The 16822-nt window shown below is 35.3% G+C and overlaps 1 protein-coding gene across 5 annotated transcripts in view; it reads left to right on the plus strand.

The window, feature by feature from the left end:
- SOX5 (SRY-box transcription factor 5) overlaps positions 1-16822 on the plus strand; it is a 503326-nt gene that overhangs the window by 434707 nt on the left and 51797 nt on the right. For all 5 annotated transcript variants that reach the window (XM_043968274.1, XM_043968272.1, XM_043968273.1 and 2 more), the window contains exon 10: positions 16570-16747. In XM_043968274.1, coding sequence (XP_043824209.1) covers positions 16570-16747 — 178 coding nt within the window. The remainder of the gene's footprint in view (positions 1-16569; positions 16748-16822) is intronic.

Consider the following 16822-nt stretch of genomic DNA (forward strand, 5'->3'; position numbering starts at 1 on the left):
AATCCAGGGCTGGTGCTTTATCCACTGTGCTATCTAGCTGCCCCCTCTAGCCATTTTTTATTATCCATCACACTAAGTTTTATGTGTCAGGCAAACTGGACTATTTTCTGTTTCCTGTACACAACATTCCCTCTCTTGTCTCCAAGTTTTAGCTCGTCCTGGGGACCTAGATTGTTCTCCCTCCTAAACTGTGAATCTTTTAAACACTTGTTCTATTTATTACTCAGCTCAAGTACCACCTCTTACATGAAGTGTTTTATGCTCCCCTAAAAATGACTGTATAGTTACTTAGTGCATGTATTTGAATGATTTACCTCTGTACACTTCATTCTTAGAGGCAGCTAGGTGGCTCAGTGGATAGAGCACTGGGCCTGGAGTTAGGAAGAACTGAGTTCAAATCCAGCCTCACTAGCTGTGTGACCATGGGCAAGTCACTTAACTTCTATATGCCTTAATTCACTGAAGAAGAAAATGGCAAACCAATCCAATATCTTTTCCAAGAGAATCTCATGGACGGCCTTGGTGTGCTGTGATCCATGGGATCATGAATACTTGGATGTAGCTTCACAACAATAGTTTTGGGGCAGCCAAGTGGCACAGTGAATAGAGTGACAGGCCCTGGAGTCAGGAAAATTTCATTAGTTCAAACTCTCCTCTCAGAGACTTACTAGTGTGTGACCCTGGGCAAGTCCCTTAACCCTGTATGCCTCAGTTTCCTCATCTGTAAAATGAGCTGAAGAAGGATATGGCAAACTGCCCCAAAATCTCTGCTAAAAAAAAACAAAACAAAACAAAACCAAAAAAAAAACCCAACAACAATGACAACAAATTCCAAATGAGGTCATGAAGAATCTGACACAACTGAAAAATAACTTAACAACAACATATTCTCACAGTAGAATGTATACTCCATAAAGGCAGGTACTGTTTTAAACTCTGTCTTTGTGTCCAAGTGCCCAGTATTTGCTGCAAGGTAGTAGATGCTTATTAAAGACTTGTTGAATTAAATGAGTGAATATGAACATTGTTGTAGGGCCTGTTAAACTGTGTCTACCTTGATGAATTTCTTTAAATGCCATCATGATCTCTTGTCCAAGTGAGATTGATAATAGGAAAGAAAAAAGACAATAGGGCATTTATGTCAGCTAGATGGCCCAACTGATAAAGCACTGGGCCTGAAGTCAAGAAGACCTGAGTTTAAATTCAGCCTCAGACACTAGCAGTGTGATCTTGGACAAGTTACTTAACCTCTTTCTATCTGTTTTTTCAAGTGCAAAATGAGGATAATAACAGCATACACCTCCTGAAAGTGTTGTAAGGATTAAATAAGTTGTTTGTAAAGCACTTTCTATGGTGCTTGGCACACAACAGCTATTTAATAAATGCTTTTTTCTGCCTTGCCTAATGCAGCCACCACTGCAGGTAAATGGATACTACTACCACTACCAGCACTCCTCCAAAGAAAATAAAATCTTCCTCATTCTTTTGAGTCTTAAGGTCACTTCCTAAGTCCCCTTATAAAATGTAAAACCTTAGCTAGATTTAGTTGAACTTACTTGAAGGGCATGGGGAGAAAAATCAAACTTGACCTTAAAGTTTTGTCTTTGGCATGTACTGTTGATAAATACCCCCCCCTTTTTTTACCATTTGTCTTTACCCTTAAACAAATATAAACTTGATCCTGCAAACCTCCATTTAAGGAGGGTGCCTAGGTCAGCTATCTCTTCATTTCCCACTTGGCTGTACTGCTTTGGACTTTGCCATCAAGCCTCCTAAGAACCTCTTCATCCTGCAAGATCACATCAGAATTAATATGCTGCCCCTGGGGCCTCTCTGATTAGAGATCTGTGAAGAGAGTTCCTCTTAGAATCACTACATAAGTGAGTTGTCCACGACAACCATCTCTTAATTTCCCATGAGTACACTACTTTAGACTTCTCCATCAAGCCCTTAACCTAGACATTATCCTTGCCCTTCACCCCCCCACACACTTTTGTATATTGTCTTCCTTCATTAGATTGTAAGCTCCTTGAGGGCAGGAACTCTTTCTTTTTCATATTTGTATTCATGGTACTTAGTCCAGTGTAGGCACTTAATAAATGCTTATTGACTGATTATGAAGGCCAAGATCTTATTTTAGGAGTGTCATGTGTCTTTTTGCCCTAAGCAAAAATCTGGAAAAAATTAGTCCCTTTTAACAAAAAACTAGATGATACAACTTTGACCCAATTGCAAGCATGCTGGCAAAAATGTACTTAAAATTTTATTAAATGAGAAAAGAAACTATTAGACTACAATAAGCAAATCACAGTAGTCTAACTGACCTTTTAGAGAGAGACCTCAAAATTCATCTCATTCATCATATACCTGAAAAAGAATCATATATAGTATACCCTAAAAAATGGTCATCCAATATTTTTTTAATGAGGCAATTGGGGTTAAGTGACTTGCCCAGGGTCACACAGCTATTAAGTGTTAAGTGTCTAAGGCCGGATTTGAACTCAGGTACTCCTGACTCCAGGGCTGGTGCTCTATCCACTGTGCCACCTAGGTGCCCCCCATCCAATCTTTTTTGAAGACCTTTAGTGAGCAAGAAACCCACTACCACCAGGAACAGCCCATTTCATTTATTTAGAGTGCTAATTGTTATGAGTTTTGTTGTTTTCTCTATATGAAGCTTCAATCTGCCCCTTTAATTTTCACCTAGTATTCTCCATTCTATTTGTGTGGGGAGGAGAGCAAGGGACTCAACCAACCTGAGAGAAAATCACCTGGGGTGATTGTTTCCATTTTGTTTTTCTATTTTAACTGTGCTTGACAAATGCTCAGATCAGTTTGTTCTACTCTGCCAAAGGATTTTAAGTGTTGTTAGCACCCTAGAAATCTAGGCACTTTAGTTCAAAGCTGTGTTTACTCTAGTTTGATTTCTGACTATACCTACCCTCAAAGAACCTACAATCTAATCAAAGGGATAACAGTTATAATAATACATGTGATATAAGGGAAGAGCCTAGAAATAATTCTTTAAGTATAATGATGAGAGACTATTTTTGGATAGGGTGGATTGTGGCAGGTCTTCTGGATAAGACTGCATTTTACCTGTCCCTTAAAGGAGAAGGATGTCAACAAACTGAGATATAAAGGGAATATGCTTCAGGCATAGGAGATGTCCTGTATCAGTTCTACCACCAAAACTGGTGCCATAATGTTCTGATGTATATGGGGATTCTTCTTATTGATGGATTTCTTGGAGTATAAGCACAATACAGAATCTCTGCTTCAAAGGGCATTGCTGTAGTTGTTGTAGTTGTTTAGTTGTTTCTGTCGTGGCTGACTCTTCATGACCCTATTTGAGGTATTCTTGACAAGGATACTAGAGTATTTCCTTCTCCAGTTCATTTTCCAGCTGAGGAAATGGAGGCAAACAGGGCTGAGTAACTTGCTTAGGATTACATAGCTAGTAAATGTTTGAGGCCAAATTTGAACTGTGGTCTTCCTGATTCCAAGCCTGGCACTCTATCCACTGAGCCACCTGGCTATCCTATTTTGATATTTTAGACACTTTATTTGCATAATTCCAAATCAAGTAGTTCACATTTTGTGGAATTTTACAAAATGCTTTCCTGTGATGTAGGTGGTGCTAGTATTATTGTTGTTATGAACATTTCACATACAATGAATCTGAAGGTCAGAGAGGGTTAGAAACTTGCCTTTAGTCACACAACTAATATCTAGCTTGAAGTAGGTGTCTAACCTGGGTCTTCTGTCTCCAAGTTCAATGATATTTCCTCTGTCATTCTGTTGCTCTTACATTTGTGTCTAAAATGTAGATATGCTTTAATTTTCTTTCTCCCCTTCCTCCTATTCTATCCATCTATTGAATGAATACCTATCTTTTCGATATGCTTTGACCAAACTTCTCCATAGAGCCTAGAACTAGAAAAGGTGCATAGAGGTGCAGGTGTGCTATTGAAAAGGAGATTCTTAGTCTTCTGATGGCTTCCAAACTATTTGATTTTTGTTTTCTTTAAAGGTATTTTGACTTGTTCCTTTAAAGTTTTCAGCAGTAGCTTTCTCTTGTCTATTTGACTCTCTCTGCTTCTATGCAACAACACTTTTACCTCTCCTCTATATGACCCCTGTGGAACAAGGGGGCTGCTGCTAATTTGTTTTGATATGGTTTGCTTTGGTCTGACATCCTTTTTATAGTCATTCTTTTTGGAGGTGCTAGTGGGCTTCTAGCAAAGGCGCCATCCCTAATACAGAGAGGAGGCGGTAAGCTAGGCTTTGATCAGGGAACCGTCTGTCTTCTTCCTGTTCATCTCAAATGTGCCAGTTTTGTAGTACTTGTGTAGTTTAGGAGCTTTATATGAGAGCTCCTATCTTATTTCTTCCCAAGCCCATCCCATCGTTTGAAGGGTTCTTGTTTTGTTCTCCTTTATTATTTTTCTTTCACAGTTCTTATCCCTATCTAGCAGGAAAGCAGTAGTGATAGTTATGTTTTTGTGACATTTGTTAAAAAAAAAATCAAAGACCTTGGTTTTTGAAACTATTTTTCATGTCTAGGCATGTTGCAGATTCCTCCTCGGGTTCCTTGGAAAAGTGTTCTTTGAGGAGTAGTGAGTGACCTACTGTGTCATTTCTCTAAAGATTGCCATGTTTAGAGAGTTATTCTATTTAATTGTTAAAGGATGATATTTTCAAGGGAAGGACTTGCATGGTTATTTATGTCATTCCCTACTGATCTGTTGTTAAAACACTTCTCCCCCTCCTGTTTAACAGCTAACAGAACCTCTTTATGGAGAACTCAGTAGCATTAAAACAAAATAGCAATGGCCCAGATGTGAGGAATGCAATTGGACAATGTCTTTATTATTAGGAATTAGAAGTTGTCAAGGGACCAGATGTGAAGCAAAGTGGAGATAAGCCTCGAATAACAAGTAAACCTTACAACACTGGATCATACTGTGCTTGTTCTTATCATCAAGCTATTTGTTCTTCGTGAGCAGCAAGGTGTTAAGTAATGAAACATAGGCTCAGGATTTTATTGACTATTATTGCATCCTGTTCTGCCCACTGTCTAATAAAGTGCAAAAAGTTTATACTAGGGAGTTCTGTATGAGGGTTTGCTTCCAGTATAGTTTCTCATTTTGGAGCACTTTAAAAGAGGTAAAGGGAAAAAAAAAAACGTAGAACGTGTTGTTATCCCCAAGATATACTACTGTCCATTCTAATATTTATTGTCCTCATGTCCTAGACCTAGAACTTAGGAATTAAATAAAAAAGAATAAACTGAAGGAGAAAAAAAAAATCAGAGACTGTGTTAATTGGAAATGATCAGAAGAAAGTACATAAGAAAAGAAAGAAGAAAAAAGCATTGGGGCCAAGGCAGCATGGTATAGGCAAAAGAGTTATAGATTTGAAATTGTAAGACTGAGCTTTGAATTTTATCACCTCCCTTTATATTACAATGGCTAAATTACTTTACCTTTCTGGGCTTCAGTTTTCTTATTTGTAAAATGAGATGATTGAACAGATGACATAAAATCTGTGTTCCAATAAATGATAATAATTGTAATCATTACAAATGATAAAAAAAAATTGGAAAGGACTCCCTGGAAGTTAGCTATATATGAAAGATGAAAACAGGAAAATAAAATTTACCAGGTAATAAAAGACATCTTTGGCAGAAACTGTTTTTTAAAGATAAAAAGAACACACAATATGTAATTAGTTACCTTTGAAGGGATTGTGAGAAGACAGAAGATAGCCTGATTATAGAGAAAAAAAATTAGACAATTTGGTATTGGACTTTTTTAAAAATGAAAATCAAGCAATATCTCTAATGTGCAGCACCACCATGAATTATCTGGTGCTTTTTATCTGGGATTTGCCTAGTTTAGGGAACTCCCATTCCAGTAATGTAATTCCCAATGTAAGTCAGCATCTTCTTTGCAACTTATGGTCAGTCCTACAATGTTGCCTACAGCATTGAGAGATAAAGTGAGTTCCTGAGGGTCCAATAGCCAGCATCTTATAAGAGATGAGATTTAAACAAGGTTTTTCTGGCTTTGAGGCCAATTCTCCATCTGGTACACCATATAGTCTCTCACTTTGAGAATTAAATGAACAACACTATGAAACCAGAAAGACTTTCTACTAGACTATTTTTTTTTAGTGAGGCAATTGGGGTTAAGTGACTTGCCCAGGGTCACACAGCTAGTAAGTGTTAAGTGTCTGAGGCCGGATTTGATTTCAGGTCCTCCTGACTCCAGGGCCGGTGCTCTATCCACTGCGCCACCTAGCTGCCCCTCTACTAGACTATTAAAAGTGTGAGAGATATCGAGGAGTAGTAGGATTTGAAACAGTAAATGAAATGCTAAATTAATTTGAATAACAGAAAATAAAAAGAAATTTTAAATCATGTGCTCCTACTATGCCAGAACAATTGGTTCCTGTTGTCTTATAGGTATCTTTTTAAAAATAAGAACTTACACATTAAACAAAAAATACAAACTGGCAGACCAAAGAAGCCAAATTAGAAACTAGAATTTATTACCCTCCGCTAAAGACTTGTATTTAAGTAGCGATCAAGGCTAATAGAAGCATTAACACACCTAAGGAACACCTATCATAGAATTCCTGGAGCTTTTTCTGCCTAGTTAACAGGGTATGTTGCAATTTGTGAGTCTAAAAATAAGCATCTGATCATTAAGGGGACTTCTGGATGAGATAACCTGAAAGATGACAGCCTTGCTTTTTGGTATCATGTAACCTACCAATTAAGTATGTGGTTGGAACAGGAGATGGAAGACTCCTGATTTTTTAGGTGTTGCCAGTATTGACTGGGGGTGGGGGTGGGTAGATGTTTTTATGATATTGTTTTGATTGATTACTCAGGACTTCTATGAGTTCTCCCAGCTAAGTACTTTATAGAGAGTATGTGATGATGCATTGCCTTGTATTTTGTCATTGATTTGCAATTCTTATTCCTTCTAAACTATGGTCAGAAGACAGTTGAATGAAAGAAGTGAGAAAAGATGAGAGTGAGATTATTGAAGTCTTTCACTATTTTTTTTTCAAAAAAGCTATCAAATAGCAAATTTGATAGGATCTTATCAATTAACCTGGGTAAGAGGAAGGGGCAATTATCATTTTCTCTTCAAAGTAGTAATTTGGAGATCCTTGGTCAGGGAACTTCTTACTCTTCTTTGTCCTCAGATTGCTAGGAAAGAAAAATGGAATTTTTCCTTTCTTTCATGAACATGTTACCAAAAAAATGTCTAATAAACTTCTCCCACGCGTTTCTCTAAATTTATCTTTTTGTGTAGCATTCCTTGGCTATGTCCCATGTTCTTCATGGCTGTATGGGAGTAATAAGTACCAAAGAATAGCACGAGACCCTACTCAGTGTGCTACTCTGTTACTAGTACCAACCAGCAACACATGACTCCAGTAGTAAGAACATTTAATTAAGACATGACAAGAATAAAATAGAAGAGGATAACATTAGAAAATATCTGTATTCATATACAAAAGGTTGCATTTGACTATATATCCAGTTGAATTGTATTTGAATTCTTCTTTAAATCTTCTGACTTCTCAGTGTACCAGTAGGACACAGTGTCAGATATCAAAATCCCAGAGTGCAAAATTATCTGCCTCTTGGAGTATATTTTCTGGGACTCTTTAGGGGCAGTTACTGACCTCTTACAATCTTGTCTGCCCCTTTTCTGCCCTGCCCTTCCACCTATTACTTAGAGATTGGTGGTAATCAAACTCTGAACTAAGGCCTAGAGCTTAGCTACTATACATATTGGAAAGGATATGATCATTTACTGTCCTGTGGCTAACAAACTCTGTTCTTCACTGAGAATTCTAGTGATTCAGTTGTAGGCTGCATAGGTAAAGAATACTTGCTTTGTTGTCACAGCCTAAATTCCCTTCCCATCCATGTCAGCTATATGACTCCCAAGGCCCTATCCTACTCTACCCTCCCTTTTTCTTGTGTCCTAAGGAGCTGAGCCAGCATAATTAATTCACAATAAAACACTCATCCTAAGGGTAATGAAGAGCCAAATATAAGGCACAAATAGGCTATAGCACATTTCCAGTGTATCCAACATATAGGCAAGACATAAGGGGTATCACTGAGGTAGAAGATGATAGCAAGCAGGAAATGGACAGCCCAAGTGTAGTACTAGCACATATAAATGTTAAAAAATTTAAAAAGTGGGAACAAGGTTTCCATAACTTTACATGGATACTCTGTGGTAGGAGAATATAAATTAGAATAGCATAGGATAAAAGATGGAATAACTTGTGATCTCTACTTATAGAGGGAGTACTCACACCAGGGAGAAGATAGAGCCGTTGAAGTACTGTATAGAGGTCTAAGCTAAATCTTAGTAACTGCATGTTAGGCCCTTTCTCATTTTTAAGGATGATGCATTTTGAGGGAATCTTTTTAAGGTCAATTGAGTTATGAAAAATATAATGATTTCATATTATTTAGTAGGTAATAAAATGCAAAAGACATAGTACCATTTTTGTTAATATAGTTGTCTACATATTCATTTATGTCTCCTCTGGTGGCTCAAACTGTGACAACTTCTCCAAGTTGAAGACATTGAAATTAAAAGAGGTTAAGAAGTAGGGAAAAAGAATTATCCTTAGAGGATTCAAGAGAATACTTTTGCTTTGACAACTGTTGTTATTATTAAACTTCTTTCTTCAGTTAATTTGGACTTGTTATAATAATTTTATATATATATATATATATATATATATATATATATATAAAACTTTGTTTTATATAAAAGTATCTCAGTGGTGATTACCTAGGTATTATAAAGAATCCAAAACAAATGTTCACCAGTTTGGATGTATGCTCCAGATAAAACACCAACTAATGCATATCTCAGAAAATAATCAGAAAAAACAATCACAGCTTACATAGCTATTCACATAGTTGATCATTAACTTTAAGTTGTTTTTCCTCTTTTTCAAGTCATTAGTAATCATCAGCATATATATATATAAATATATATTTGAATTTAAATATATATATATATATATTTGAATTTAAATATATGTGAATGTTATGTATCAGGTTTCAGAAACTAAGTTCAGCCAAAACATTATTTTGAGGACACTATCATCAAAACATTGTGTTTAAAATAATTTTAAAACCAATCACACTATTTTTAATCCCTATAATAAAAACATTCTCTATATCTAGCTTAATCTGCCCTTACAAATCACAAAATACTTTTTTCTTGCAATTTTCTTTTGCACTTGACAACTTTCTCCAAAGATTCCTTAGTATTTTCCTTCCATTATTAAAACATCTCTTTGATGTAAACAGAGGGATTAGGGGACTTTATATGGTATATATAGCAACAAAGTCATAGAACAAGTCAGAAGGAGATCTACTAATATATTTTAAGTCCCTTGACTCTACAGCCATTGCATCCCTATATAAATCTTTTTTATTAAATCATACAATTAATTATCAGGACTAATTTCATAGGTCATCTGGTCCAAAGCTTTGTGATATAGAAATAATTTATTACCATTTTCTTATATTAATTAAATTTCTGAATTTAGTTTGTTGCCTTGTATAAATATTCTGATGGTAATCAGTTAAATATAACATTGATTTATTATTTATTTTGAAGGCTATTAACATAATAATTATAAAATATTTCTACAAATGACTTCCAAAAATCATTCATTTATTACATAAATCATTAAGAGGGAAAATATCTTCCACCCTATCGATATGGCCAAATGCTACCCTCTACCTGTTCAAGTGCCCTCTTGATATTTGAAGAGCACATTTTATTATTAAATTCCAATTATTCTTTTATACATGTTAAAATGTTTTATTAGTATGAGGTGGATAATTCTATATTGTTTTGGAAAGACTGCTTTTGTAGTAGCTGAGTATTAAATTATGAAGTTTCACTGAATAGCATATATATTAATACAAAAACTATTTTAGCCCTGATGATCGGTATCATCAGGATATTCTTTTATGAGTAGAACACTTCTATTTGTAGTTAAGTTTTTTAGTTGTTCAACTATTCAAATAAAAATAATGAATTGCATTTTTCCTTTTTCATGAATAATAGATATTTGATATGATTCCCTAGTAAATTATTAAAACATCCAAATTCTGAAGTAATATCATATAATGGGTCCTAATTATTTACAACACAGTCTTCTGTATAAAGATCAAGCATGAGAGCTCTTATTAATATACCATTAGTCTGAACACATAATGAAAGGGCAATTTTGAATGACATTTATCAACTCTAGAACTGTCAACCTCTATTATGTCCTTAGGGTCTTGCTCTCTTTGGCTTTAGAAGGAAGCATTGCAGAGAATAAAGAAAAATATTCAGAAATCCACTACTTCTTTCATTTTACTCAATGCTTTGAGTAGACGTGTACATGTATGACACATTAGTCTTATCATCTCAGAGATGAGATGTGTCACTTCCAACCCATCATCACTAATATACATAAATATATGCTGTTTTTCTCCTATCCCCATATACAGAATTGATTTCCTCTTCTCTCATAAGCTTTTTTTTTATTTGGAAATATATTCTGCCCCTATAGTGGGTTAGTGTTTCTGTTTAGTCAAGTGCAGCAGTCACCTTTATTTCCCCAAAGCATCCCCAAACCTTTTTCACCAGCTGTGATAGTGTCAAAGGAAGTTCTATGGCTGTCAGAATAAAGGCTTTTGAGACACAACTAAGCCCTAAGGCCTGCCAGTATTTCTATACAGAAAGAAATAAGCAGGAACACCATTTTACAATAAAAAGTTTGTACCTAGAAATGCTGCTCCTAGATATTCTTAAAAATGACCATTAAGATTTTAACCTAAGAGACACTTTAGCATACCCCTATCTATATCTATATCTCTAGATATCATACACAATGGGCCTCCAGATAAAAGATCTAGATTAGAATATTTGGATTATCCCACTAAATTTTCTTACAATCTAGGAGTCAAGGAATTTATTTTTTATTACTCTCTTCATTTGTTACTGGTAATATAATACTAAAGGATGTCCTATATCAAAGATAAAGTTACATTATTTGTATTTATCTATTTATTATCCATTAATGATTTTGAGGGCTTATTAAATCAGGTTGTTCCCCATGATGTTCTTTTTATTTGAGTAATGAATGCAACATTTTATTGTACTTATACTTAAATGAGACCTGATGTATTGTTGTCATGACCTCACCTACTAAAGACCCCTTTCATTCTTCTCTGAAAGAAAACTAATGCTACATTCTGTTATTCACTGGACTCTTGAGGATGGTAGCCACAAAACCATATTGTAGATATCAAACTTTGACTTCTTCCTCTATTAAACTTGGTAATACATAATTATAGTTTCTTAAGTAAAAACCCTCCCTTTCCCTGCTACCTAGTCCCTCATTTCCAGCAACCTAGTCCTACTACATTCCTATCCAGAGCTGCCTTCCCCTTGCATTGTGCCCTTTGGAACCCTCATTCTTTTTTTTTATTTTGACAATTTCTATTAATCTCAGACCTTTTGTTCCTGTGCTCCTTTTATCTTCTGGTACTGATGGGAATCTAGCTTTCCTCCTAAGACATTATGTCCCGAGACATCTTCTATAGTACTGGATTACCTTATCTAATGTCCCTTGACCTATTGTACTAGATAACTGAGTAGACATATACCTTGCTCCCCACAGCCACTTCCAGACCCTCTCTTTGCTGCCATCTCCTCCCTTAAATTTCACTCCACATTTATAGTCAAAGCTTGGTGACAGTTACCACCAACTCCCAAGTCATTCTTCCTTCTTTCTCTTATGATACAGTACCTCACTCATAGTCTTCTATCCAACCCTCTTCCTACCTCTATATTTGAGGACGTCAAGTTTCATGTTAATGTTGGTCCAGGTTAGTCTCCCAGTTTATCAACCTCTTCAACTCCCATGACTTACAATTTTAATATACCTCAGCCACATACAGGGATAAGCAGACCCTTTTTCTCACCATCACCTGTAAGCAGTCTACTTCCATAATAAAGCAAACTATACCTTTTATTCTTCCATTTCTCATTGTCCCTCATTCTATCTTAATCTACTTTTTGATGTAGCCGCTAGTCTCTTAATTCTTAAGTGCTTGCATAGCCTTCATTTCTTTCCCTTATCAACTTTGGTCTTTTGGTTAATCATTTCAACTATATACTTGAATACCTAGTCCCTTTACGTGCCTTGTCAAACTTGAACCCTGGACTACTCTTACCATCAGCCTTCTCGCTCTTACCCACCTTTGAAAAGTGCTCGAGAAAGTCATACAGTTATGCTAAGTCCACTCCAAATTTACAACTGAGAAAACTGAAACTATTAGTTATCAGTTTCTTTTTTTGCTGTTTTTAAATCTCAAAACCTTGTGATATCACTCTCCATTCTCTTCTCCTTTGAACATACTCTCCCACATATGCCCTTGATCCACTGTCTCTAATTTCTAGTCTCTTTCTAACCATTTAGATTCCTCTGTAGCCTAAAGACATACCCAAGTCACTGCCAGTCTAAAACCAAAACAACAAAAACCACTTTTACATGACCCTAAAACCTCCTCAAGCTATCACCCTAGATCTCTTCTCTTATCTGAGGCAAATTTCTTTTTAAAAAATCAAGTTATAGATACTGGTTGCCCCCATTTTTCTTTTAATCACTGTTCAACACATAATACCCTATCTTCCAACCTCATCACTCAAGTAACATTGTTCTTTAGCTTTTTCTTGAAAAATGTATTGATATCTTTCATTTTCACTTACCTTCATTTCCTGATACATCCCTTCCTCCCACTCAGAGATCCCTCCTTTATGAGACAGAAACAGAGAGAGGGAAAGAAAGAGAAAATAACAATTCAGCAAAAGTAACCCAGAGGCCCATAGCAATTATTGCTTTGATCTATACCATGGAAGAGTTTGTCCATTCATTTCTTTTATATGCATACTCTGACTAGCTTATCTGTTTTATCTTTTGTAATCTCTTTTTTCCCTGGTTAAAAATTCACTGCTTAACCATATCTGTGAAAGGCATATGATCTAGTTATAAATCTATTTTTATGGAATGCTATATTTAATATTCAGGTATTCTTTTTTTAGTTGATTGTGGTATGTGGTACAAATTAGTGATCTAAATCTGATTTCTACAAGACTTTTTTCAGTTTTTTCCAGTGATTTTCTATCATATTTGGCCAGTGATTATGGCCAAATAGGAAGTTCTATCCTAAGAAATTTATATTTTTAAGTTTATCAAACACTGGGTTGTTGAATTCAATTATTTCTTCTTCTTTGTTGACTAGTCTCTCCCATTGAATTACATTTCTATATTCATTAACTAGAACCAAATAGTTTTGATAAGCACTGCTTTAAGGTCTGCAAGTGCTATTCCCCTTTCATTTCTATCGTTTTCTTTATTTCCCTAGATAGTCCAGATCTTTTGCTTTTCCAAATGATCCTTTGCTCCTCCAAATTAATTTTCTTCTAGCTCTGCAAAAAGTATCCCTTTGATAGTTTGGCATAGTACTAAATCTGAAAATTAATTTCAGCATTATCATTTTATTATATTTGTACTATCCAGACGTGAACTATTAATATCCCTCTAGTTATTTAAGTTTCTTCTTTATTTCTTTAAGGAGTGTTTTGTAGTCTTACATATACAGGTACTGAGGGTGTTTTAGTAGGCTGTGGTTATTTCTATGGAACTTCTCTTTATTGCCTCCTCAATTTTTTGTTGCTATATTAAAATTCTGTGACTGTTTATGGGTTGATTTTATACCCTGTAACTTTATTGAGGATAATTAATTGTCTCAATTAGTTTCTTTGCTGCTTCCCTAGGATTTTCTAAGTACATCATTATGCTATTGCATATAGGAATAATTATCTCTCCCCCTAAACCCTCACTCACTTCTACCTTCCCTTTTACTCAAGAGGATAATACCATCCTTCCAGTCCTTCTGGTACACAACCTAGATGTCATCCTAGATTCTTCACTATCCCTCACCCCATATTCAATCTGTTGTTTTCACCTTTATGACATCTCTCAAATATGCCCCCTTCTCTCTAACACTGCCACCATCCTAGTTCAGACTCTCATCACCTCATGCCTAGACTTTTGCAATACACTACTAGTTGGTACACCTGCCTCAATTCTCTCCCCACTCCAATCCATCCTCCATTCAGTCACTAAAATTATTTTCCCAAAACAAAGATCATTTCACCCTACTCAATAAACTCTAGTACTTCCTCCAGGAGTAAATACAAAATGCTCAGTTTGGCATTCAAAGACCTTCATAACCTAGCCCTCTCCTACCTTTGCAGTCTTTTTATACCTTACACCTTTCTACATAGTCTTCAATCCATGATAGTTGTCTTCAAATATGTGAAAAACTGTTATGAAGAAGAGAGGTTTTATTTCTTTTGATTTTTAAAGCAGCAATTGTTTATACTTCCTAATTATTAGAACTATCCAAAAGTGAAATGAGGTCCCTCCAGAGGTAGTCGGTTTCCTTTTACTGAAGCCAAAAACTGCCCTTCTCCTTGTTGGATGTCTCTTATAAAAGATTCTTTTTTTTAGAAATGCATTGGACTATATAGCTACTAGCTCCTTTCCCAATATGAAATTCTATTTCTATGGGTTTTAAAAAGTATTTAATATCAAAGCTAAAACATATTTTGACATCTACCTATGTGTTCTAAAGTGCTTTGTTCAAGCATTAGTTTAAAAAAAGCTTCATACAATTAATCTGATTTAATAAGTTAGGATACTGAGAAAGGGTAGTTCACATAAAGGTTTTACAACAAAATGGCAGAACTTAGGATGCAGCTATGTAGTCTTAATGCAACCAATATCAATTGTACCAGAGAAACCCATGAATGAGTGAAATATATAGTTTGATATCCATTAAGATAGACATAGAGGGGGCAGCTAGGTGGCGCAGTGGATAGAACACCGGCCCTGGAGTCAGGAGGACCTGAGTTCAAATCCAGCCTCAGACACTTAACACTTACTAGCTGTGTGACCCTGGGCAAGTCACTTAACCCCAATTGCCTCACTTAAAAAAAAAAAAAAAGATAGACATAGAGTCAAATGCATTCTGATGCTAACACATGACACCAGAATTGGACATTATAAGAATATCTGAACTGGTCATGCTCAATTTTCCATTGTCATTGTGTAATGTATCATACACAGCTGGAAACACTTACTACTCTTTGCAATCTGCTTCAGATACAGACTCCAACTACATCCAATTTTATTGGTTTTCATATATTTTATGTCAGGTATCATTTATACTCAGGTCTTCTCCAGTTCTTTTAACCTATCATATTGTATGAATTCATGCTATACTATATTCTATCATGTGTACACAGAGTGCCTAAGATTTTAGAAAATGAAAAGGATTTCTTTCTCTAGAAGGATCAATGATGTAATAAAAAGATAATTTCCTTTGTGACATTTAGTTGATTTTAGTCTTGGTCAAATCCAGAGGCATTTATTTCTTTGAAGTCTAGGGGGAAAGATTACCTGATGTTTTTAAAGCTTGTCAAACTTCCTTCTGTTTGTAATGTAGGGAACTCAGGGAAATGGTTTTTATATGAATATATATATATATATAAGAATTATTAAGCATATATCACATTATAAAACTTGTCTTGAGGTTAGTTGTATGCATATTTCATTATACTTTTTTCATACATTCAGAATTAGCATGGCATGGTGGAAAAGGATTAGAATGGAAGTCTAGGCACTTAAGTTCTAGTTCCATCTCTGCAACTGACTTTCTCTAAAATATTAGGTAAAGATTTCACATATATACTCGATATCCTATTGCTTGTATTCTCAAGGGGTCAAGGAGGGTCAAGAAGGAGGGAGAGAATTTGGAACTCAAAAATTTTTCTAAATGAATGTTTAAAAACTTGTATATGTAATTGGGAAATATATAAGGAAATAAAAATATAGTAAAAAATAAAACATTAGGCGAGTCACTTAAGCTACAAGAGCCTCAATTTGCTCATTTGTAATGAGGATAGTGATACCTTCCCTAAATACTTCACAGAGTTGTGGTGTGGTTCAAATGACATAATGTCTGTCAACATATTATGAAGGGCTCTATAAATGAAAAGTACTATTATCATTAGAATACATTGTAACAGTAAAATATAATAAGCTCCTTGAGGACTGTGGCTGTATCACTTTCAGATTTTTATTATCAGCATCTAGCTCAATATGTAGCAAGTAGTAGTTGCTTAATAAATTATTATTGATTGATTACTGTTACTAAAGATAATACTAGTTATAATGTCACAAAATGGGTTGTTACTATCATTTTGATATCCTGCTGATGTACTGTGATGATCCCAAGCTTAAATTCCTTGTGATATATAAGTAATAAAGATCACTAATTGATAGACATTTGATGAGACAATAACATTGGGCTACACACCCGTATTTCTCCAGACACTTGAGATTTTCTCATAGTTTATGTTCTGTCAATTATTGCAGGATGAAGTGGCACAACCACTGAACTTGTCTGCTAAACCCAAGACCTCTGATGGGAAATCACCCACATCACCCACCTCTCCCCATTTGCCAGCTCTGAGAATAAACAGTGGGGCAGGCTCTCTTAAAGCTTCTGTCCCAGCAGCATTAGCCAGTCCTTCAGCTAGAGTTAGCACAATAGGTAAGTTAATTTTTCTTTTCTTTTTTAAATTTTACAGCTGGTGTTCTATATGTGGTATTTGAGTAATAGCATTTA

The sequence above is a fragment of the Dromiciops gliroides genome, chromosome 5, assembly GCF_019393635.1.
Source record: "Dromiciops gliroides isolate mDroGli1 chromosome 5, mDroGli1.pri, whole genome shotgun sequence".
NCBI lineage: Eukaryota > Metazoa > Chordata > Mammalia > Microbiotheria > Microbiotheriidae > Dromiciops > Dromiciops gliroides.